Raw genomic sequence first — 25,000 nt, 5'->3', positions numbered from 1 at the left:
ATATATATATATATATATATTAATATATATGTGCATATATAAATATATATATGTAAATATATATATATATATATATATATTATATATATATATATATATATATATATATATATATATATATATATATATATATATATATATATAACGTTTCAATCTTAGTAACAGATACTGTATTTTCCATAATTTCTGTGTTGACCTTGGTATAAAATAAATATTTACATAACTAAACTTGTTACGAAGTTAATTATAAACTAATTCTGAATTTGATCTTCATTATTTCACGAACTTCAAATCAATGGAATTGTTCTCGACATGTCATAAACACGTAGGAGATAACGGGGGATGTTGATAAGAGAATTAGACCGGTGAATTTCCGGTTGATGCATTTGAATGATGAGAAAATCATGGCTAATTTAATGCAGATTATCATATCAGGCCTCCTGATCTCTCTCTCTCTCTCTCTCTCTCTCTCTCTCTTACAATGGTAATATTGCGACTATCATTCATATTCGAGATTTAAATAATAATGATATTAAAGTAACAAACATATTTTTTAATGTAAATAAAAGTTCAGTAAGAGTTAGTGGATAAGCTCTCTCTCTCTCTCTCTCTCTCTCTCTCTCTCTCTCTCTCTCTCTCTCACTGCGATTCAAAATAATAATGATATCAGGCACAGTTATGTTTATCAATGTAGATAAAAACTGTCATATCAATAGATAAATAATGTTAAGGAATACCCAGGAAATTAATATATAGAATTGATAATTTATTATCAAATTTAATGTAATCTGATACATAAAACACTCCTGGATGACTATAATCATTTCTGGATGACAATTATAAAGAATGACAATTATAAAGACAATAAGACAAAGAAATACTTGAGGTGAAATTACACAACTTTGAACTTTAAAAATTCCCAGTCATGAAAGAAAGTGTGGGGAGGGAATCTTGGGGGGAGGAGGGGTTAGGGAGGAGGGGGTAAGATGATAGGAGGGGTGGGGGGGTTCGTGCTCATTATATGACGTGACGTAACGTCTGAAAGGTCAAAAAGCAACTGGGAGGAGGAATCTCGGTGTATCTTGACACAGGAGTTGTGGAGAAGGATTTTTCATATCCTTCCAAATAGATTGAAGAAGGATGTTTTCAATATCCTTCGATAGAAGTTTCAGTAGGAAAGCATTTAGATATCCTACGATGTAAGGTTAGAGGAGGATACTCATAATATCCTTCAGTTTCTAAGGAAGGAGATTTCAGTATCCTTTGAGATATGGTTGGTGAAGGAGCATTTCATTATCCTGCGAGTAGGATTTTAGTATCCTTCGAGTTCGTGCCACTGGAAGAGGATTCTAACATCTTTCGATATAGGGGTCCTGATGAAGGATCCCAATATCCTTCGAGCTAGAGCTGGTGGTTGTGAGAAGGATTTTAATACCTGTCGACATAGGAGTCCCGTAGAAGGATTTTAATATGTCGACATAGGGCCCTGTAGAAGAATTTTAATATCTTTCGATACTGGGGTCCTGGAGAAGGATTTTGATATCTATCGACATAGGAGTTCTGTAGAAGGATTTTAGTATCTGTCGACATGGGGTCCTGTAGAAGAATTTTAATCTCTTTCGAAACATAGGAATCATGGAGAAGGATTTCAAAATCCTTCGAGAGAGGGAGGGCATCCCAGAAAAGGCTTCCGATACCCTTCGAGACAGGTCTAAGGTGTCTAGAATCCTTTCTGGGTCTCAGAGACCCGACTTGAAAGAAATATTCGGAGACCATCGTCTGCTGATGCCTCACATGTCCGGGTTGGTGGTGGGGGCGGGAAGGGTTTGGAAAAAAGGCTAATAATGATAGCGTGCCTTGAGGTTGTCTGTATGAGATTCTAATCCGGGCAACGGACAGGTTGAACTCGTATCGATCTTCGAGCAAGCAATCTCCCCCTCCCAGTCTCTCTCCTTTGACGACCATCACGGCATAGTCTTCAGCCATCTTTCCACTCTTGATAAGGCTTCTCCCGACCAATAAATATGTTATCTAGGGCTCTTAAGCCCTCTCCAAGGCTATCTGAAGACTGAATATGCTCGTGTGATTGGTGTTTAAGGTCCTCCTCGATCCTGATCTGCCTATGTTAAAAAAAGCTCTTGAATCTCTGTATGATAGCTTGCTAAGTCTTCTGACTTGTTCGCTGACTCATTGTCAGCTTAAGACTAAGGCTGATAGGTTGCTGCGTAAGATTCTGTGTCTGTGTTATAAAGCAAGTCTTTGGGTATCTTTATCTTTATTACCAGATTGCTTCTGGATAGTTTCTTCGTACACAGGGGAAAGTGTACGAGAGAGAGAGAGAGAGAGAGAGAGAGAGAGAGAGAGAGAGAGAGAGAGAGAGAGAGAGAGAGAGTTGTACGCTACCTTTAATTAACCTCAAGTAATATTACAACTTGCTAATTGAAATAAGTAATAAACAAGTCTCCTTAAGTTGTAATGTAATCAAATCCTTTGTAAGCCTATATAATTATGCTCTCGTCACCATTACTATAGCTTGAATCAGTCCTTTTTAATTTTAGTAAAACAACTAAAGGACTTTGTTACCTAGAAACTTCAATTTCTTACAAATGTTCGATCTGGAGTAACTTTATAGACTAGCAAATGAAGACCATATTGAAATATCTTTCCAGTGAGATAACTTGACATATCCTGGAACCTCAGACCAGAGCCAATTGATTCCACGCATAACAGTGCTTCCACGTTTTTCTGTTGTCAGCAGTATATTTTAAGCTAATAAATATATTAGTCTTTGGGCTGAGACTTAGAGTGTTTTGTATAGAATTGCCATCAGTAAGATACCCACTTAGGTACAAATTATTTTTTATGGTGAAAACTGGAACAACTTTAGGTAAAGTGTGTGCTTTTAGTGCGAAAACTGGGTAAGGATTTGTGAAAATATGTAACTTTAGCACAACAACTTGACAATCTTATGGGGAAAAAATTCTTTCCCGTGTGATAACTTGAGAATCATTACAACCAAGGTTCATAAAATCTTGTGGGAAGCTGCGCGTTCCCAAATCACGAATCATTACAATATTTGAACAGAATACTGCCAGTGTATCCATGCAGATCTCTGTGTCACTATGGTTCAAAGTCACATTAGCCATGCAAATTCATTTCATAAATTATATATGAAGTGAGGTCTGTAAGTTTTCTAGGAGTTTTATCTTGGCTACAACTAACATGTGGAAATAGTTTCCGTTGAGCAGTTGTGGAATCTTCTGATATCCAAATATTTAAGCGAGGAGCAAATTCATTCCTGCTCTCTGCTGCTCCTGACGTCTTCTGAATTTCAGGTCTATCGGTTTGATTTTCTATTCCTTCATATTTATTTATTTTATTATCTTTTCCTATAACCTGTCTCTATCTCTCTAGCCCTCTTGGGTTTATAAGTCTGTTGACTCTGTCCACATAAAGGTTTTCAGCTGAAGATTTAAAGAAAGAAAGAAAGAAAGAGAGAGAACTTAAAAAATGCCTCACAATTTTCACAAGGGGGCATTTAAAAAAATCTTCAGAGTATGATACAAAATAACAAAACTAAAAGCTATAAATTAAAACAAACAAACACTAGACGGTTTAATTCCAGAGTTGCCTCAGTCGACTCAGGAATGGAATATTGATTAAAACCAAGACTGTTTAGGAAGATTCCGCGTCTCGGATGACTAAACTGTATTTATTCATCGTTGCCATAAACAATTACGGGATTAATGCCGCCTCTACATTGTAAACATTTAGTTTTTGTTACCACAGTGCGGTCTCAACTATATGGTTGAGGGAAGGGGGAGTTAGGGGGTTGGTTATGGGGGGCGACCAGCATGCGGTTTAATTACTTTCACGACTTTCGATTTCTTTAAGAAATTGGCCTTCAGATAATAATAGACAGCTACAAATCAGCAGAAACTGCTACAAACCCAGCACTAATTGCTACAAATCAGCGTAAATTGCTACAGATCAGCACAAACTGCCATAAGTCAGCACCAACTGCTACAAGTCAGCACCAACTGCTACAAATTAGCACAAATTCCTACAAATCAGCACAAACTGCTACAAGTCAGCACAAACTGCTACAGATCAGCACAAATTCCTACAAATCAGCACCAACTGCTACTAAATCAACAAAACAAGCTCCCCAGCAGCAGGCTGTCATGCACCGTGCGGTGCACTGTAGGTATTACTGGCGCTCCTTGCAGCATCCCTTCGGCCCTCAGTTGCAACCCCTTTCTTTCTCTTTTACTGTAAATTCTCCTTTCATATTCTCTTCTTCCATTTTACTTTCCTCAACCCTCCCCTAACAATTGATTTATAGTGCAACTGCTTTGAGGTTTTCCTCCTGTTACGCCTTTCAGACCTTCTACTGTCAATTTCCGTTCCAGTGCTGAATGGCCTCATAGGTCCCAGTGCTTGGCCTTTGGCCTAAACTCTATATTCATTTCAATCAACAGAACAAGCTATAATAGTGTCTGTCTAGCAGGGCAGCTTTCTAGCAGAAGAGAGCAACCAGTCACGCAGTATAGGGCAGTGGGTGAGTGTGCGGTTGAGCGAAAAAAAAAAAAAAATGTTTCTTCAGTAACTGCTTCTGTGTCTGTCTCTTTGGGGACTGTGGGATGTGGCCACATGCAAAGGGGTATAATTGGTGGCTTTTTAAGAATATATAGTTACGCATGGTACTTATTAGTGTAATTATTAGGTGTCCTGACATGATAATCGATGGGATTTTACTTCATCGATTACTGTGGCTGGGAAGTAGAATGGAGACATACTTATATACATATATATATATATGTATATATATATATATATATATATATATATATATATATATATATATATATATAATACTTATGCAACACCTATTTGAATATTGATCACTATTTATAACTACACAAAATAAAAAAATTATAAAAACGTGCTCGATTGAACTTGATATGGAAAGAACAAAGAACAAAAGAACAAAAACAAAAAAAAATTAGAAAACCTCGTACAAGCCCCAAGGACACCACCATCGCATGTCCAGATTTGAGGCCTCCTGTGAGAAACGACAGGACGTCACGTCACCTGCCCATTAGCTCCACGATATCCTGCGAAGGCAGACGTCACAGGGAAGCCCAGACCTTTGGGTTATTATATTATATACAGTATGTCCCCAGTACCCAAATGCTTAGTTCAAACCTCAGACAAAAGGGTCCACTGTAGTCCTTTGCGGCGTCCCTTCGGCCCCTAGCTGCAACCCCTTTCATTCCTTTTCACTGTACCTCCTTAGTTCATATTCTCTTTCTTCCATCTTACTTTCCTCAACTCTCTCCTAACAATTGTTTCACGGTGCAACTGCTTTGAGGTTTTCCTCCTGTTACACCTTTCAAACCTTTTTATTCTCAACTTCCCTTTCAGTGCTGAATGACCTTTTGATAGGTCCCACATCTTGTTCTTTGGCCTCAATATATATTACAGTACCTAAGTGTTGTCCATGCTTAGTTTAAACTTCAAAGAAAAGTGAAGCTATTATCCTTTATAGGTTGGATACGTAACCAGGCAGCTGATTTTCGTTGCATGTTTTTTTTATCTTTGCTTCTACATGGTTTTCCAGGAATTGTTTTATTTCCTTTTTAGTATAACCTTCATGGAAAGAGAGATCAAAGTCAGTGTTTGGTTTTATATGCCCTGTACATATCTGAAATCGTTCTTATCTTGGTAGGGAGGGTTTTATCCACTCTATACAGAACAGATACACAACTAGGTATCTGATCTAGGCTGCACATTTTAATTTTTTTTATTTGTTTCTTTAATGTTGCATAGTTTTCCAGTTTATTTGTATCCCTCTTTGGTTAATGCAGTTTTAAGTTTGTTGTTGTTCCTCTCTTATCTTTCTTTCTTTATTTCTTTCTTTAAATCTTCATCAGAAAACCCTTACGGGCAGAGTCAACAGATTATAAACAGCCCGCAAAGAGAGTCATGTTAAAGGAAAATGTGATAAATAAATGCAATGGAATAGAAAATAGAATATCCAACCGATACACCTGCAATTGGAACGTCACAAGTTCAAGCGAAGGTGCAATACAATATTACCCTAATACTTGTCTCCTTGCATTTTAATACGTTTTTATCTATTTGGTAATCTACTAAATATTTTTTTCCTTTTTTTAATAAGCGGGGTCTTTCTGTATTTCTCTTTACCCCGTCTTACTTCTTATTAATGAACACCGTACTCTTTGGAAGTTTGAATTTCAAGTCAATGGCCCCTGTGGGATTGTTCCGTATGAAGGGTTTCATCTTCTGAATAATCATAATAATAATAATGATGATAATAATTCAGGAGACGTCAGGTTGCAGCAGCAGAGAGCAGGAACGAGTTTGTTCCTAGCTTAAACATTTGGAGGTCAGAAGACTCCACAGCTGCGCTGAAGAAACTATTCCGCACTTTAGTTTTTGAGGTTTGGCATTCATATTGGTAGTTCTCTAATTATTTACAGTTACTAACGTATTGTTTCACTTATAACCCTGTTTTATGTCATGAAGAAAGTCAAGATATTTAGCTTCTTTTTGGTACTTGTGGAAATGAGATTTTAAATACTGATAATTTATCAACTAGCGTAGTCAAACCTCTGTAGCCTTGTCTTAAATTATTGTATTTCTTTGATAATTTACTTTTACTTTCGTGAAATTAAAATACATATTTTCTTGTATAGGACGAGTGAAAATTATATTGATATTTTCTTTATAATTCATCAATTATCGTAATCAAAACTTTCCAGCCTTGTCGTAAATGATTCAATTTTTTTACATATATATATTACTTTTTTTTGCTGATGTTATTAGCTACGCACGATATCTACCTATCGAACAGGTGATTTTGGGTCAACCCTCAACATATATCGGGACCACCATGCTACTCAGGAGTTTGAGATTATCATTATAGATCGATCTTTGGGGAATCCATTTCCGTATTATTCTTATTTTTATGAATTTATTTATTGTTTTTATAAGTCTACATGTTTCTGATACTGCCGTCAAGTATTCTATTCATGTAGCTTGAGTGATTCTCTCTCTCTCTCTCTCTCTCTCTCTCTCTCTCTCTCTCTCTCTCTCTCATATATATATATATATATATATATATATATATATATATATATATATATATATATATATGTAATGTATATATATATACATATGTGTATATATATTATATATACATATACCGTATACATATTATATACATACATATATATATGTATGTATACATATACATACTTATTTATATCCGAAACACCTTGCCGCGTGAGGCATGCATAATTTTGCGTGCGTGACTGTCGTGTGCATGTATACCTTTTTTGGGGCAATATCGGAAGAATTTTTTGCGTGTAAGGGCCTGACATTTGCATGTCTTCCCGTCTGTGCAGAAGCTGTCATGGAGTTCCATATTACAATGAGGATTATATTTACCTCTTGGAAACCTAAGAATTTTTGGAGATTGGGGAAAATTTCTCTCTCTCTCTCTCTCTCTCTCTCTCCTCTCTCTCTTCAGTGTGGTAACAAGCAGGAAGTGGCGTAAATCATGCTAACGCTGAGGTGTATTGCGGTTTAAGTATAATGTTTCTTTTACAACAACGTTACGTCTCTCTCTCTCTCTCTCTCTCTCTCTCTCTCTCTCTCTCTCTCTCTCTCTCTCTCTCTCTCTCTAGTTATCCTACTGGATTTAAATCTGTCTGTAATTTTGTATTGAGCGGTTCAGGTATAATGTTTCCACTCTCTCTCTCTCTCTCTCTCTCTCTCTCTCTCTCTCTCTCTCTCTCTAGTTATCCTACTGGATTTAAATCTGTCTGTAATTTTGTATTAGCAGTTTGAAGCAGTTCCAAAGTTTCCCTCTCTCTCTCTCTCTCTCTCTCTCTCTCTCTCTCTCTCTCTAGTTATCCTACTGGATTTAAATCTGTCTGTAATTTTGTATTGAGCAGTTCAGGTATAATGTGTTTCCTCTCTCTCACTCTCTCTCTCTCTCTCTCTCTCTCTCTCTCTAGTTCTCCTAGTTATGAGTTTAAATCTGTCTGTATTTTGTATTGAGCGGTTGAAGTACAAAGTTTCCACCTCTCTCTCTCTCTCTCTCTCTCTCTCTCTAATTTTATCTTGAGCAATTGTGGCCCGCCTCTCTGCTTCAAGGTTCAATGATTGATTTTGAAGAATTAAATCAGAAAAACTCTTTTTTTTAGTTTTCTGTAGAAGAAAAACTATTGTGACCGCTTTGTCTGTCTCTCCGCACTTTTTCTGTCCGCCCTCAGATCTTAAAAACCCCTGAGGCGAAAGGGCTGCGAATTGGTATGTTGATCATCCACCCTCCAGTCATCAAACATACACCAAATTGCAGCCCTCTAGCCTCAGTAGTTTTTTTTAATTTTATTTAAGGTTAAAGTTAGCAATAATCGTACTTCTGGCACCGATATAAGTACCAACAACACAGGCCACCACCGGACAGTGGCTGAGTTCCATGGGCCGTGGCTGAGGCCACCAACGGACTGTGGTTGAGTTTCATGGGCCGTGGCTGAGGCCACCACCGGACCGTGGCTGAGTTTCACGGGCCGCGGCTTAAAGTTACATACACAGTATTATATGCTGTACAGAAAACTCGATTGCGCCGAAGAAACTTCGGCGCATTTTTATTTATTTTTTGTTTTGTAATTTGTCTGCTAGTATTAGTCATCAAACCTATTTAAATGACAGCTTAAGTATGCAAGTATTAGCTTAAGTACATAGTAACTGATAAAACTATATACTTAAGCTAACAAGTATGCAGAGGCAAAGGAATTACACACATTATAAAAATATATCCAGTAATTTATACTGTATATATCTCTTAAGGTACATGACACACTTATAACCCACACCACGGAACTGGTCTACTCTTAAGTGCTTTATTATTGCTATTCATGCTTGAAACTGACCCACAGGGCAGCCCAGTTAGACCATGCAATCATGTATAATAGATGAGGTTTTGTATACCCTACTTCTTTTAGTAATTGAAGTCATTCAAGCATATACACTTCAGCCTTTCAGCTCAGGGAAAGATTGTTGAATTAAGGCAAGAAATTTAATTAATCTTTTAAGTAACATTATGTTGATCATTGATTGGATAGGTGACCAGCTTTGAATGCCAGTCAGTGATATTTGTCAGTACACCGGTGGAGCGATATCGGTTCTGGTTACCATCTGGATGGGTGACTGGTGAATGTTTTAGTGTTGTTGGCATATAATAAATATAGTATATATATATATATATATATGTATATATATATATATATATATATATATATATATATATATATATATATATAACAAGAGCCCTCTTTTACACAGGATGGTATCTGAGGGAGATTTTATAAAAAATTATGAGTTTTCATGACTTTCTGTCCTCATCTTCTAGTTAATAAATAAATATATATATATATATATATATATATATATATATATATATATATATATATATATATATATATATATATATATATATATATATATATATGGAGAGAGAGAGAGAGAGAGAGAGAGAGAGAGAGAGAGAGAGAGAGAGAGAGAGAGAGAGAGAGAGAGAGAGAGAGAGAGAAAAGCCCTATCTCGTGGTAAGTTTTAATCAGAGAAATCAGATACATTTTGCTCACCCCTCCCCTCCCCCTTCCCATCCTCCTCCCTATCTCCTCCCCTCTCCCCTCCCCATAAATCCTCCCCTCCTCCCTCCCGTCCATACCCACCTATCATCATCATCATTTCTGCTCAGGTTCGTGACCCACTGAAACAAAACATTCCGACAGGTATTTCAGTTCGTTACTTTTCTAATGTTACGAAATTTTTTTCTCCGAGGCTTACGAACGGAACCCTGTTTTATATTCTGCCATTACTGCAAGTTTTATTGCTGAGAGAGAGAGAGAGAGAGAGAGAGAGAGAGAGAGAGAGAGAGAGAGAGAGGAGAGAGAGAGAGAGAGAAGAGAGGGGAGGGGGAGAGATTTGTGACTTTACTGTATTTTCATTCTGTATTTCTTTTTCTGTATTTTGAATTTGCTAATTTTATCTATCTGTTTATTTACGTAATTAATTTCTTTGCTTATTATTATTATTATTATTATTATTATTATTATTATTATTATTATTATTATTATTATTATTGGTTTAAGCGTGAGCCTGCAACGTTACCATGAAATATACTATTTATTATTATTATTATTATTATTATTATTATTATTATTATTATTATTATTATTGCGCCAAGATTAAGTGGAAGCCTGCAACTGAACTTGAAATACATTTAACTACACTCTACAACTACAACATAACCTACAACTGCATAACAACCTCTCAGAGTTATAATAACAACCCAGCTTAGAAAGACCAGCCTCATGTAGCAATCTACGCTTCACCCTCTGTTTCTAAAGCCACCTGATAATTACCGAGATTAAATGTTGTTTGGCAAAGCAACTAAACTTTCTTTGTTGGGTCAGCTATGGCGGTCTCGTTTTCATCAAGATTCTCTGTTCCCCCTCTCTCTTTTTCTTTTCTTTTCTCTCTTTCTTCGTTTTAATCTCTAAAGGTTATTTCCGTCTTTCCCCTTGTACTGTTGTTGGTGTTTGCATTTTTCTTCTTTTTCTTCTTGGGATTATTGTTAGTTTTTTATGCGTTTTGTTGTGGGGGGGCTGTTGTTCTGTTCTCTAATCTTTGTCGTGTTTATCAGAAGGCCCCTTCACTTATTTTGGTTGTCGAGTCTCTCTCTCTCTCTCTCTCTCTCTCTCTCCTCTTGTTGTGACGCCAGTTTAATAACCATAAATCTCTCTCTCTCCCCCTCTCTCTCTTTTGTTGTGACGCCCGTTTAATACCATAAATCAATCTCTCTCTCTTTCTCTCTTGTTGTAACGCCAGTTTAATAACCATAAATCAATCACTCTCTCTTTCTCTCTCTCATCCTTCACCTTATTCCTCTTCGGAAGATTCTCTTAAACGTTTTTCCCAAAATCATTCCTTCTCTCCAACTTCCTGTTACTTTCTCTCCTAGTACTTATTTTCATTTACTGCTCTCTCCTAACTCTCCCTTTTCTTCAACTGCTTCTTCCAAACCCATCAATCGGTTTTCAATTAGTTCTCTCCCTTCTTAACACACCATTTCATTCCTTGTTTATACTGTATATCCCCGTCTTTCCAATATCTCGAAGCCAGTCGCCTTGGGTAGCGTCTGCCAAGATCGCGTGCTACTGAACGCGCCACTGTTAATATTCTTTTTGTTTGGACATGGCCCGTTTGTACGTCATTCTTGCTTGCTTTTCAATGAGGGCAAGCACGCCATGGAAATTTAATGACTGATGTGTTTATGTGTGTATGCATATATGTATGTATGTATGTATGTATGAGAGTGTGAGAGAGAGAGAGAGAGAGAGAGAGAGAGAGAGAGAGAGAGAGAGAGAAATGCTTTTTACGAGGACAATCACGCCATGGAAATTTAATGACTGAATCTGTATGTGATTGTTTTAGTGTGTTTGTGGTGTGTGGTCTTGTGTAATTGTGTGATTGTGTGTGCGTGTGTGTGTGTATGTGTGTAGGAAACTGAGTCCTTGCTCTTCAGGATAATGCGGTTTTTCAAGGCGAAAATATCTTGACTGGCCACTGATTTGCTTATTGGGTGTATGAATTATCTTCATTTGCGTTTGAAAATGTCACTTTTGAATCTCAGCCTTTTTCTTTAGTTGCAATCTCATGTGGTGAATAGTTGCAATCTCATGCAGTGAATCAATTTCCATTTATTTCTGTCAAAGATTATGAGTCCTTATTGTTCAAAACCTATTTAACTTTTGACAGCTTGTCGCTTGATTTTTATTTCTAGTTGTATTCTGTCTGTAATTTTCATTTCAGCAAGTTCCGATTTCATCCTTTCTCTTTATTCACAGTCTCATTCTGTGATCAATTCACATTTATTTCTGTCAAAGATTGGATCATTATTTTTCGAAACCCAGTCGGCTTTTGATAGCATGTTATTTCATTTTTATTTCTAGTTGTATTATGTCGATAATTTTAATTTCTGTTAAGGAAGGAGGTCTTGATTTCCGAACGTTATTAACTTAACAAGTAAAAATCATATTAGTGTATTTTATTTGGCTAAACTTTCATGCAAGTCACCCAACAACTGCTTCTGCCTAAGACCCCATTTTATGTTTATATGATCCATAAGTGTTGAAAGACGTGCTCATAAGTATTTGATATACCAGAAGTATGATCAAGATTACACTGTAAAAATTGTAAAATTATTAGGAAAATGTCATGCAGGTAAGTTTAAAATTATTATAATTTCGCATGAAAATTTATGGGGTTCATGACCTGGGTATTGACCTTACACTGCAGTAAGTATTCAGGTAAAAAAAAAATATATATATATATATATATATATATATATATATATATATATAAAAAAAAAAATATATATATATATATATCATGTGCTATCTGTCTTCCTGATTTAAACATTGAATAAAGAAAACGGGTATGCATAAAATAGTTTACACTCAATCCGTTAATAAAGAAAACGGGTCTGCATAAAATAGTTTACACTCAATCCATTTTCTTTAAATAATCAGGAACCCCATTTTCTTTTCAAACATTTGCATTCTCATGAGACAGACACACACACAGAGACAGAGAGAGAGAGAGAGAGAGAGAGAGAGAGAGAGAGAGAGAGAGAGAGATATGTAGGCCTATTCAGTTTCATGCTCTAATCGATCCTGATTTTTTCATAAACCTGCGCAGGCCTATTCCATACTATGCTTTAAACGACTCTGATTTCAGTTTCATGCCCTAATCGATCCTGATTTTTTCTTAACCCCTTGCAGGCCTATTCCATTTTATGCTTTAAACAACTTTGATTTCTCTTAAACCACACAGGTCCTGAGAGGATGGCGACAGAAGTATGAGTTCCTGCTGGGGATCGTGAAGGAACCAGGACGCCTGCTGCCGGAGTCCCTAGAGAAGGAACTACAGATGGTGGAGGCCAAAAGACATGGCTACGCTATCGAGCGAGCTCTCGTGCAGGCCAACATAGACACTTGGGAGAACATGGGGGGAAGCAAGACCACCAAGAGGATGAAGGATGTCAGGTAGGATGAGAGGATTTTAGTCTGTGTTTAGTCTGTTTAACTTAACCTGCCGTAACTTTTCCTCAACGTAACTTAAACTAACCTTCCCTTAACCTAACCTATCCTAGGGCACTGGGCCCAGTTTTATGTTCCGAATTCTTGCTTTCTTTACATTTAAAGAGGATGAAGGATGCCGTGTAGGATGAGAAAATTTTGAGTTTCAGTAGGGATACATTCTAACCTAACCTTCCTTTAACCTAACCAAACTTAGGACACTGTCCCAGGTATATACTTTGGTTTTCCTGTTTTTTCTAATGATTTGAACAGAATGAAGGATGTCAGGTAGGATGAAAGGATTTTATGTTTCCGTAGGAATGCATCCTAGTCTAACCTTCCCTTAACCTAACCAAACCTAGGACAATGTGCCCATATCTATATTTCGGTTTTTATATATTTTTTAACTATATGAAGAGGTTGAAGGATGGTAGAATAAGATCAGAAAGATTATATTTCAATTTTCCTACTGTCCAGTGGTTTTGCATGTGGCGCACTGTAGGCATTACTTAAGGTTCTTTCAAGTGTGCCTTCGGCCCTTAGCTGCAACCCCTTTCATTCCTTTTACTGTACTTCCTTTCATATTCTCTTTCTTCCATCTTACTTTCCATCCTCTCCTAACAATTGATTCATAGTACAACTGCTTTGAGGTTTTCCTCCTGTTACACCTTGCAAACCTTTTCACTGTCAATATCCGTTTCAGTGCTGAATGGCCTCATAGGTCCCAGTGCTTGGCCTTTGGCCTAAATTTTATATTCAATTCAAGTCATATCGTTTATTCTTTGCGTGTTTTAATGTTTACTTTTAGAAAAGGTAATTAATGAAGATAATTACCTTTTTTAACTGGGCTCATTTTTATTCCAGCTATTATTATTATTATTATTATTATTATTATTATTATTATTATTATTATTATTATTATTATTATTATTATTATTATTGCTATGGTTATCATCATATAAATGCAACGTTTTTAATTTTTGCCCAAAAGAATTGTGTAGGATTTTATCTTGCAAAAATTGCTTTGATATGTAAAAACGAACAATAATATTCTTAACATATAATTACATTATCATAGATTGAATCAGAGTTCCTTTGTAATTTACACCAGAATTACAATATTCACGTCATTTTGCCATTACAATATAGAGTAAGTACTTATTGACAATAGATATTTTGTCATAACTGTATATTGCAATTAGCAGATTACATTTCTATTTATGGATGTTACCTTAATCTGCCTTGATTCATTTGCGAGTAATCCGAAAATATGTATTTGTATTATTAAAATTAATAATTTTCAGCGTGAACGAAGTCTTTGTCAATAGTGTTATAGTTAACGCTGGTAGCATTGACGTGGTATTGGATAGAAAACAAGCACTGATGTCGTGATAGAAAACGTACAGTTCAGACATTATTTATGGGGAACTTATCTATACTAGTGCTCAGAAAGTAAAACTTTGATTTATCCAAATATCGTCTACGTGCATGATTTTTGTTACATAGTTAGTTAAATAAATACACACATAGGCGACTCAATCTACACATTTTTATGTAAAATATAACAAAGTAACCTAACAAAATTGGAGGTAAAATGTCTAAAATTTCAAGCCACAAAGAACAAATGCACTTTCCTCCACATCTTAATCATGATAATACAAGCTAGGAACGTCCATATAATGTTCATCGTAAATAATAGACGATGCTTGTGCATCTGTTATTACTTGATGGAAGTAGTATTGCGTTTACATGTGTGTATATATACATACGTACACATATATGTATACATGCATATATATATGTACATTATATAATATATATATATAACGTTGTCATAATGATGAATAAAGTTTGCTAATACATTTCCTAAATATATTTAATACACTTGTCATTTTGTTATCTAGTTATGTATATATATATATAGCATATAATATATATATATATAGAGATACATATATATATATATATATATATATATATATATATATATATATATATAATATACATGTGTGTGTGTGTGTCTATATATTAATTGTGTTATACACAATGTATATAGTGTAAACGACAAAAATTAGTATATAAAAAATAATAAGAAAAATATATATATACGCAAGTTTTTTCTCCATTGCGAAAACGTTACGGTAGCAGGTTATCTCGCAAGTGCCCTTACATTTCGAATGGGAACACCAGTTAGAGTCGAATTCACGAGATGGCGATTTCGTCCATTAAATTAACGACCGGAAATGATTTTTGTGTTGCTGCTTCCGGTGAAGCCACCTGCGTTAGACTTGCAATTCTTGCAAAGCAAGCTTTTTTTTTTTGCACCATTTCAACGAAATACCGTGATTTTATTGCCGTATATATCTGAGTTTGGTGTCAGTAGCTACCAGGCAGACTTGGTAATTTTTGCAAAGGTGTTTTTTTTTTTTGAACAGTCAAACGAAATACCGTGATTTTATTGCTGTATATCTGAGTTTGGTATCATATTATTATTATTATTTATTATTATTATTATTATTGCAAATAATATCTTTTTTTGTTGTGAATCCTACATATTATTATTATTATTATTATTATTATTATTATTATTATTATATTACATATTATTATTCATAAAACCTCAATAGCATGAGTTACAAATGACAATAAAATCAGGCTTAAGGAGAATTTATAGTTGTCTAAACTGTCTTTTGTATATAATAGTACAGGTATATATGTATATATATATATATATATATATATATATATATATATATATAATATATATATATATATATATATATATATATATATATATATATATATATATATATATATATATATATATATATATGTATATATATTAGACATTAACTTTATCACTTACACAATTGTTCTGTGCAATAGTATAATTACTAAAAGGACCTCATTCAAACTGGATGGAATCTAATGGAGTATTTATTCAGAAAAAGTTGCTAGCTTTCTTGGACAAACAGTCCACATTATCAAGTACTGTACTGTATAATATATATATGTATGTATATATATATATACGGTATATATATACAGTATATATATACAGTATATATATCTAAAATATATATTCACATCTAAACTGTGGATTTCTTCGCCAGTATTATTATTATTCAGAAGATAAAACCTATTCATGTGGAACAAGCCTACTACAATTGCCATTGACTTGAAATGCAAGCTTCCAAAGAATATTATGATGTTCATTTAATAGATATTACAAGCGATAATAACGGCTAAAGGTGAGATACATTTTTAAAAAGTCCATTTGTTACTACAGAAATTTAAGTATGTGTAGAAATCTCGCAATTTCTGTTTTTATATATGCGTATTCTTTACAGAACACTGTCTGGAATTCCTGCTCTTCTGTACATTTTTATGCATGTATATTTCCTACTATAAAACAGTTTGTTTTTAGTGCAGAAATATATATGGAGTTCTTGTTTTTTCTTTTAATTTTTATGGATGTACATTTGTTACTATAAACATTTCGTTTAAAGCAGAAATGTATACAGAATTCTTGTTTATTCTATACATTTTCATACATGCCTTTTTACTACTCTAAAATAGTTCGTATTTAGTGAAGAAAATGCGTAGAATTCTGTTTATTTCATACATTTTTATACATGCATATTTGTTACTATAAAATGAATCGTATTTAGTGATGAAATATATATGTATGAAATACTTGTTTTTTTCTATACATTTCTGTACATGCATATTTGCTACTATAAACCATTTCTTTAGTGTGGGAATATGTATAAAATTCTTGTTTATGGTATGCATTTGTATGCTTGCGTATTTGGTACTATAAACAGTTTATTTAAAGCAGAAATTTTCATAAGATTCTTGCTTTTCCAAACATTTGCATACACGCATACTTACCACTATAAAACATTTCTTATTTAGTGCAGAAACTTGAATTTCAAGTCAGTGGCCCCTGTGGGGTTGTTCCATGTGATTAGGGTTCATCTTCTGAATAATAATAATAATAATAATAATAATAATAATAATAATAATAATAATAATAATAATAATAATAATAATAATAATAATAATAATAATAATAATAATCTTTGGAAACTTGAATTTCAAGTCATTGGCCCCTGTGGGCTTATTCCATATGAATAGGATTCACCTTCTGAATAATAATAATAATAATTAGTCTACAACTTGACCTAAGGTTACTGAATGCCAGACGATTCAAGATTATAGGTACAGTAATAAAGAATTATGTCACACTGCTTCATATGCCGTATTGTCGCTCTATTTTTGGCGTTACCCCGCTCCAGAAGTAACAGCCAGAAGTAACAGCTCCTGTTACGCTAACTGTAACGCGTTCAGCAACCCGTTCTGGAACTCACCTACTTTTGCCTGTCCGTTAAATGTCGTGATCAGGGGTCTTTTATCTTCGTCGGTTCTTGGTATCTGATATCAGGTATTATTCTGCTTTTGCTCTGCTGATCTCTGCCTCGCTAAGAAAGTTTATACTTATGATCGAACCGTATCTGGACCTTAAAGTGCTCGCCGTGGTATAGAGAGCCGTTGCGAAGGCTAAGCACTTCAGCTGATACTACTACTACTACCACTGTAAGGCATTTTGTTACTTCCGGATTCTCAGAAGACAAGGTAAAACTGGAGATTACTACCGCGCCCCTCTGGTTCGGTAACTATATGCCAGTTTATGTGCCAAAATGGGCGCCGTGTTTAGTACCGACCCCTTGGGAATGATTGTATAAACACGAACAAGTGATTATATATATCATAAACGTAACCAAAAGGCATAAACATCAACAAAAATATAAACAAAAGGTGGTAAATATTCCGGTCGGCGACTGGCTGGAACCAGGCCGCGGTAGTAGCCTTCAGTTTTACCCAAGGCAATATACTTCAACAAGTACAAGTAAATGAGAGATAGAGCGAACGAGGAGCCGTTTTAAAGGCACGTCCAGGCATCTACTCCTACTACTAATACATAGCCTCGCAGAATGCTCTATCTGTCACCTGCGAGTTTCATCTCGTGGCCTTGACTGTGACGATGCGCCCTGTGCTCTGAGAACGTCCCTTGCAATTATCGGGAAGTCTGTCTGTCTGTCTATCTGTGGTTTTATCTGGTCCCTGATATTATCCGGAGGCTGGACATGTCGCCCTGATGCCGATAGCATTCCTCTAACAGCAGCTGCTGTTGCCGCCGCAGCCACGCCCTTAGGAAATTGCTGGCAATGCTGTGAATGATAAGCATGGTCTTCCCTTGAAATGGCTGTCCGTTGGTGACATGGCCCTTATGTTCAGGCAGCGTAAAGACTAGATTTCTTTGATGTAAGTCTGAGAGACATTTAGACAAGATCTTAATGCACAGGTGACGTAGAAGCGAATTTAGTTTGGTACAGACGATTCCGTCTTCACATTTGTCTCAAAATATGCCGGTATCCAAAGTCAGGATAATTGTTATTTCATTTAATTGTGAAATTAAATCTGTCAAATAATAGGTCCTGTTTCCTTGTCTTACAAGTTTCAGATTGATATTTATTGTTCCTTCGTCTTTTAATATTTCAAGAACTTTGCGTTTTAAGGTTTATTAGTTTTCTGTAAAAGAAAACTATTGTGCCGGCTTTGTGTGTCCGTCCGCACTTTTTCTGTCCGTTCTCAGATCTTAAAATTACTGAAGGCTAGAGGCTGCAAATTGGTTACGTTGATCATCCACCTCCAATCATCAAATATACCAAAATTGCAGCCTCAGCGCTCAGCAGTTTTATTTATTTATAGCTAATATTACCCATAATCGTGCTACTGGCAACGATATAGGACTGGCCACCACCGGGCCATGATTAAAGTTTCACGGGCCGCATTATACCGAGACCACCGAAAGCTAGATCTTTTTTCGGTGGCCGTGATTATAAGCTGTGCAGGAAACTCGGTTGCGCCTAGGAAACTTCGGTGCATACTTTACTTGTTTTTTCTGCAGAGTAAAACTGCTATTTGACTTCCGGTTTGAGAAAATACTTCTCCCTAACATCTGTTGATTCTGGAGTTTCATTTTCGCGAAGACTATTTTTTTTTTCAGGGGAGGAAATTTTCAAGAACTGTACTCAAAAAGATAGTTTGTCAGTTCCAGAAGTCTTTTATTCCTCACACAGTTAGACTGTGGAATAGTCTCCTCGAAGGTGTTGTGCAATTAGAATATAAAAAGTTCAAGCGGAGAACATAATTCACCTTGGATTTCAATAATTTATTTAAATTTTTACCTACTTATTTATTTTTTTTTCTGATAACTGATCTCTTCTTTCTGTATTTAATGTTATATTCTTTGGAAGCTTCAGAACTTCAAGTCTATAATGGCCCCTGTGGTGGGCTTGGTCCATATGGATAGGTTTTTATCTTCTGAATAATGATAACAACAATATTATTCATTTACTTCTTTAAGGTTGAATTAATCCCAGTTCCCATTCATTACAAAGTAAATATTTCCCTTTTACCATTCAATAAAGAATAACAATTTCGACGAAGTGGTAATGAAAGTAACTGCAACAAGTAATAAATGCGCCGAAGTTTCTTCGGCGCAATTCGAGTTTTCTGTACAGCCGCTGCAGCTAACAATCAAGGCTACCGAAAATAGGTATGTCTTTCCGTGGTCTCGGTATAATGCTGCATGAGCCGCGGCCCATGAAACTTTAACCACGGACCGGTGGTGGCCTATCCTATATCGTTGCCAGAAGCACGATTATGGGTAACTTTAACCTTTAATAAAATAAAAACTGCTGAGGCTAGAGGGCTGCAGTTTGGTATGTCTGATGATTGGAGGTGGATGATCAACATACCAATTTGCAGCCCTCTAACCTCAGTAGGTTTTAGGATCTGAGGGCGGACAGAATAAAGTGCGGACGGACAGACAAAGCCGGCACAGTAGTTTTCTTTTGCAGAAAACTAAAAATGGGCAAAATTTTATCAGGCGTTTAATGCAATGTCATATCCCTAATGAAGGCTCGTTAGGACGCTCCGAGAATTAATCTCGACGAAAATAATTACCTTAATGACACTGCAAGCGGGAGGAAGAAGACCTTAGTGATTTCAGGTAATTTACAAATCACCCTAAAATAAATTATTAGCAGCGTCTTCTCTGATTAAAAGTCATTTTGCAAATTCGTCTCGAGCTATGAAGTTGACTGATGGTTTCAAATGAAAGTCTGAAATTATTATTATTATTATCATTATTATTATTATTATTATTATTATTATTATTATTATTATTATTATTATTATTATTATTATTATTATTAGGAAAATGAACCCTATTCATACAGAAAAGCCCACCAAAGAGGCCACTGACTTGAAATTCAAGCTTCCAAAGAATATGGCACGCATTTGAAAGCAGTTAACTGAAGGTAATGGATATGAAACAGATAAGAAAAATAATTGATAATAAAATGATAAAAATGTGCAATTGGAACTCAAAAGTTTGGAGTGTAGATGCAATGCATTACTACCCAAAAGCAATTCTCCCTGTATTTTAATGATTTACTTACATTTTTATCAATTATTTATTAATTTGTTAATTTACTTTTTTCTTACAACTGTGTGAGGAATAAAAAGGACCCCTGGAACTTTAGAGAAGTTCGACAGCGAAGAGGTAGCGAAATATTTCTTTGCCGACCATTTTAATTGCTTTTAGTTTTTCGTAGTTTTCGTAATAGTGGATCATTCAGGAAAGAATTGCTTTTTTTATTGATTTTATGTGAGCAATTAACTAAAAGCTCATAAAGTTTTTTTTATATTTTCAGTTTTTTTAGGGAATGTTGTCTGTTGAGTTTTTTTTTTATTTTTTACTTTCATCGTGTTTTGACGATTGTAGCGTATTTTTTTCTTTTGGTATATTTCATTCTTCTTTATTTTAAGTTGTATTTTAGGTGGGATTTATTTCTTTCAATTGTTTTATAGCTATATGTTTGTTTATATGTATGTATGTAGTTCTATATTATTAAGAGATATATATATAGATATATATATATGGTATATATATATATTATATATATAATATATATATATATATATATATATATATATATATATATATATATATATATATATATATATATATATATGTGTGTGTGTGTGTGTGTGTGTGTGTGTGTGTGTGTGTGTGTGTATCTAAATTATGTCAAACCAAAGTAGGCAGTTCTATAAAAATTCATTTTTCCCAAGATAGAAATAACTGCACTACCTCGGCCAGAAAAAAAAAAATACACAGTTAAGATCAATAATTTCCTGTTTAACTTCCCATTCGCTCCCAAAAGAACGCGAGAGACATCCCCAAGCCGACAGGATATCTGTGCTAGGATGAAGAGGAAGCCGAGGGGGCAATTAGTGAAGGATTCCTTTTGCTTCGAATTTTTTATCGCTCGGAAATACCTGACGAGGTGGAAGTGAGGAGTGAAGAGAGAGAGAGAGAGACAGAGAGAGACAGAGAGATGCCCGGGCCACTCCTTCTTAAATTCAGAAAGTGTGAGGTCAGGTTGAGTGGGCACTGGGTAGCTGTTATTTGTTGTGACCAGTGTGTTTTTTTTGTATTTTTTTATTTCATATTACATAAACGCTTGAATGCAACACTTCTCCTTTTATTTTTATCCTTTACTTACATTTTTATCTATTTATTAATTTATTTTTTATAATTCATCTCTTCTTTCTGCATTTCCTGTTATCTTCTGTAACCTCCTTCAACTGAACGCCATAATATTCTTTGGAAGCTTGAATTTCAAGACAGTGGCCCCTGTGGTGGACTTGATCCATATGAATAGAGTTCATCTTCCGAATAATAATAATAATAATAATAATATAATAATAATAATAATAATAATAATAATAATAATAATAATAATAATGAGCTCTCTGCTTATTTATATTTGGGCTAATTGTTCCTAAGTTTTGGTCTTCACAGACCAATACAAAATCTCCGTATGACGTCATCACGATGCGACCACCCGCTTCGTTATATACCTCGGTTCCAGGCATTGGACCTACCTTGTTCCACTTGAACCCGAAATTACTATGCGGTGTTTATTTGAAGAGGGAGGTACATTACGTGTATATTTCCGAAGTGGTAATTTGATTATGAAATTCGTATTTTGAGGCAGGTCTTCAAGTATTTGACTTATTTCCTTTTTGGCAGTTTTCGGGTTTTGAAATGGGCCAAATAATTATAGTTATTTTTTTTTATAACAAAGCGCTAATAACTCGCATGGCGTAGACACTTATAACGATAAGAATTTTGTGAATTTTTGCGAAATTCGTGTTTTTAGGGAGCTTGAAGCATTTGACTTATTTCCTTTTTGGCCATATTTTCTGGTTGTGAAGAGGGCCAAATAATTATAGTTATTTTTTTCTAACAAAGCGCTAATAACTCGCATGGCGTAGACACTTATAACGATACGAATTTTACGAATTTTTGCGAAATTCGTGTTTTTAGGGAGTGCTTGAAGTATTTGACCTATTTCCTTTTTGGCCATTTTAGGGTTTTGATATGGGCCAAATAATTATAGTTATTTTTTTTTTTATAACGAAGCACTAATAACTCGCATTGTGTAGGAACTTATAACGATAGGAATTTTACGAATTTTTGGGACACAGGACGAAAATCGCCAGCGAAAGAATTCTGATTCAGTGATTCACATGAAGAATTCATTGTTCGTTTTTTAGTTTTCTGTAAAAGAAAACTATTGTGCCGGCTTTGTCTGTCCATTCGCACTTTTTTCTGTCCGCACTTTTTCTGTCCGCCCTCAGGTCTTAAAAACTACTGAGGCTAGAGGGCTGCAAATTGTTATGTTGATCATCCACCCTCCAATCATCAAACATACCGAATTGCAGCCCTCTAGCCTCCTCAGTAGTTTTTAGTTTGTTTAAGGTTAAATTTAGCCATTATCGTGCTTCTGGCAACTATATAGAATAGGCCACCACCAAGCCGTGGTTAAAGTTTCATGGGTCACGGCCCATACAGCATTATACGGAGACCACCAAAAGATAGATCTATTTTCGGTGGCCTTGATTATACGATTTAGTGGTTGTGCAGAAAACTCGTTTGCGCTGAAGAAACTTGGGCGCATTTTTTACTTGCTTTATATTTATAACAAAATTCCAAGACAAAAATTACTTTTTCTTTATCCTCTACAAAATAAGAACAGTTAAAAATCTAACCATATACGTTTTCAGACAATTTGCAATTTAAACTGTTATTCTCAAACCAAGGTTTTATTAACTACCCTTGGGTCAAATCGTTGGTTCTTAACCTTTTTCAAAGTATGCAGCCCTTTCAAATCAGCAGTCAGTTCTCGCACCCCCTGAATTGCTGAAAAAAACATGATAATGATAAGAATAATAATAATTATTATTATTATTTTTTTTGCAGAAAAAAATTACATGCGTATATAAAAACATATTTTGCTCTAATTATTCATAGGCATCCTCGCACTAGGGGGTGCGAGCACCCCTGGTGAAGAACCACTGGGTTAAATGATGGTTGTTTATAGAAGACAAAGAGTAAAAATTTCCTTTTTTTTAACCGTAATAATATGTCGTACATAAAACAGTTCAAGTATTTCATCACATAAGAATTTTAATGACGAGGTTTTCTCTATAATGTCTCAAGGTTTTATTTCCCTGGGCTGTTATTTGGGTCCAAATGTATAGAAAGTTGTGTCAAGTGCACTTTGTGCAATATCTGAAGGTGACACTGTTACGAATATTCGTGTAGTATTGTTTGTGATTGTGTCTGTGTGTGTGTGTACATACGTTTGCATGTATATATATTTCTATATATTTATAAATAAATTTCTGACGCATATATGTGGCTTGTTACAGTGGTCTCTGACTAAAATTGAAAGACCTGGGCCTGATCTCTGATGAGTCAGAAATTTTTATTTCTGTTCCTACAAGGATTGAGGGGATTATGTGTTGATTATTTCTAATATATATATATATATATATACATATATGTGTGTGTGTGTGTGTGTATATATAGACATATATATATATATATATATATATATATATATATATATTATATATATATATATAAGTATATATCGATAGTATGCCGTTAATATGTTGTCATATTTTTACATGCACATAAAGCATGTGTTTAATGCTTCAAATAACTATGTGCTATTTCATAATACCTCATAATCAACTGGGTACCTTTTTATGCTGGACTACTCAGCAGTTATTTTTATAGCCATTACCACTATTGTTCTAAACGTGTATGCTACTTGCTGCTTAGTAGACACGTACAGAGCAACTATTGTTCCAACTGAACTGTAGATAAGCCTAACCCTAAAAACAATCATAGTATAGCGTTATTTATATTTTGAGTTCATAAAAAAATATATATATAATTGTTATTCATTTCTTGTGTCTTACGTCAGCCAACCTCGCATTAGCTTAAGTCAGTAAAGCAAAAAAAAAAAAAACTTCAGTATGTTGACTTAACAATCATATTATAGGGTTTTTCTTTGACGTTTCAAATCGTTAAAAAATGTGTATAGAAATATTTGTCAAACCTCGATTCATACTAACCTCGCCTTAGCTCAGGTCAATAAAACAAGAAATACTTCAGTAACTAAATCGACTTTCTCCTTCCTGACAATAAAAATGTCGACTTTCAGTTTTATTCTCTCTCTCTCTCCTCTCTCTCTCTCTCTTTCTCTCTCTCTCTCTTTGAGTTCAAGGCTTCCCGTCTCCCGCTTTGCCGAAAGAATGAGAGGGGGCCATTGTGTTTGAGAGGTCTTGCAAGGCTTGCAACGGCAGCTTAAGAATGGAATTGC

At 34.9% G+C, this 25,000-nt stretch overlaps 1 protein-coding gene across 1 annotated transcript in view; it reads left to right on the top strand.

Annotated features, from left to right (window-relative positions):
* The window catches only part of LOC136844165 (uncharacterized), a 248,847-nt gene that overhangs the window by 121,316 nt on the left and 102,531 nt on the right, over window positions 1–25,000 (top strand). The window contains exon 4 of the mRNA XM_067113185.1: window positions 12,937–13,148. Coding sequence (XP_066969286.1) covers window positions 12,937–13,148 — 212 coding nt within the window. The remainder of the gene's footprint in view (window positions 1–12,936; window positions 13,149–25,000) is intronic.

This window comes from Macrobrachium rosenbergii, chromosome 2, assembly GCF_040412425.1.
Source record: "Macrobrachium rosenbergii isolate ZJJX-2024 chromosome 2, ASM4041242v1, whole genome shotgun sequence".
NCBI lineage: Eukaryota > Metazoa > Arthropoda > Malacostraca > Decapoda > Palaemonidae > Macrobrachium > Macrobrachium rosenbergii.
This window is presented reverse-complemented; position numbering and strand designations above follow the sequence as displayed.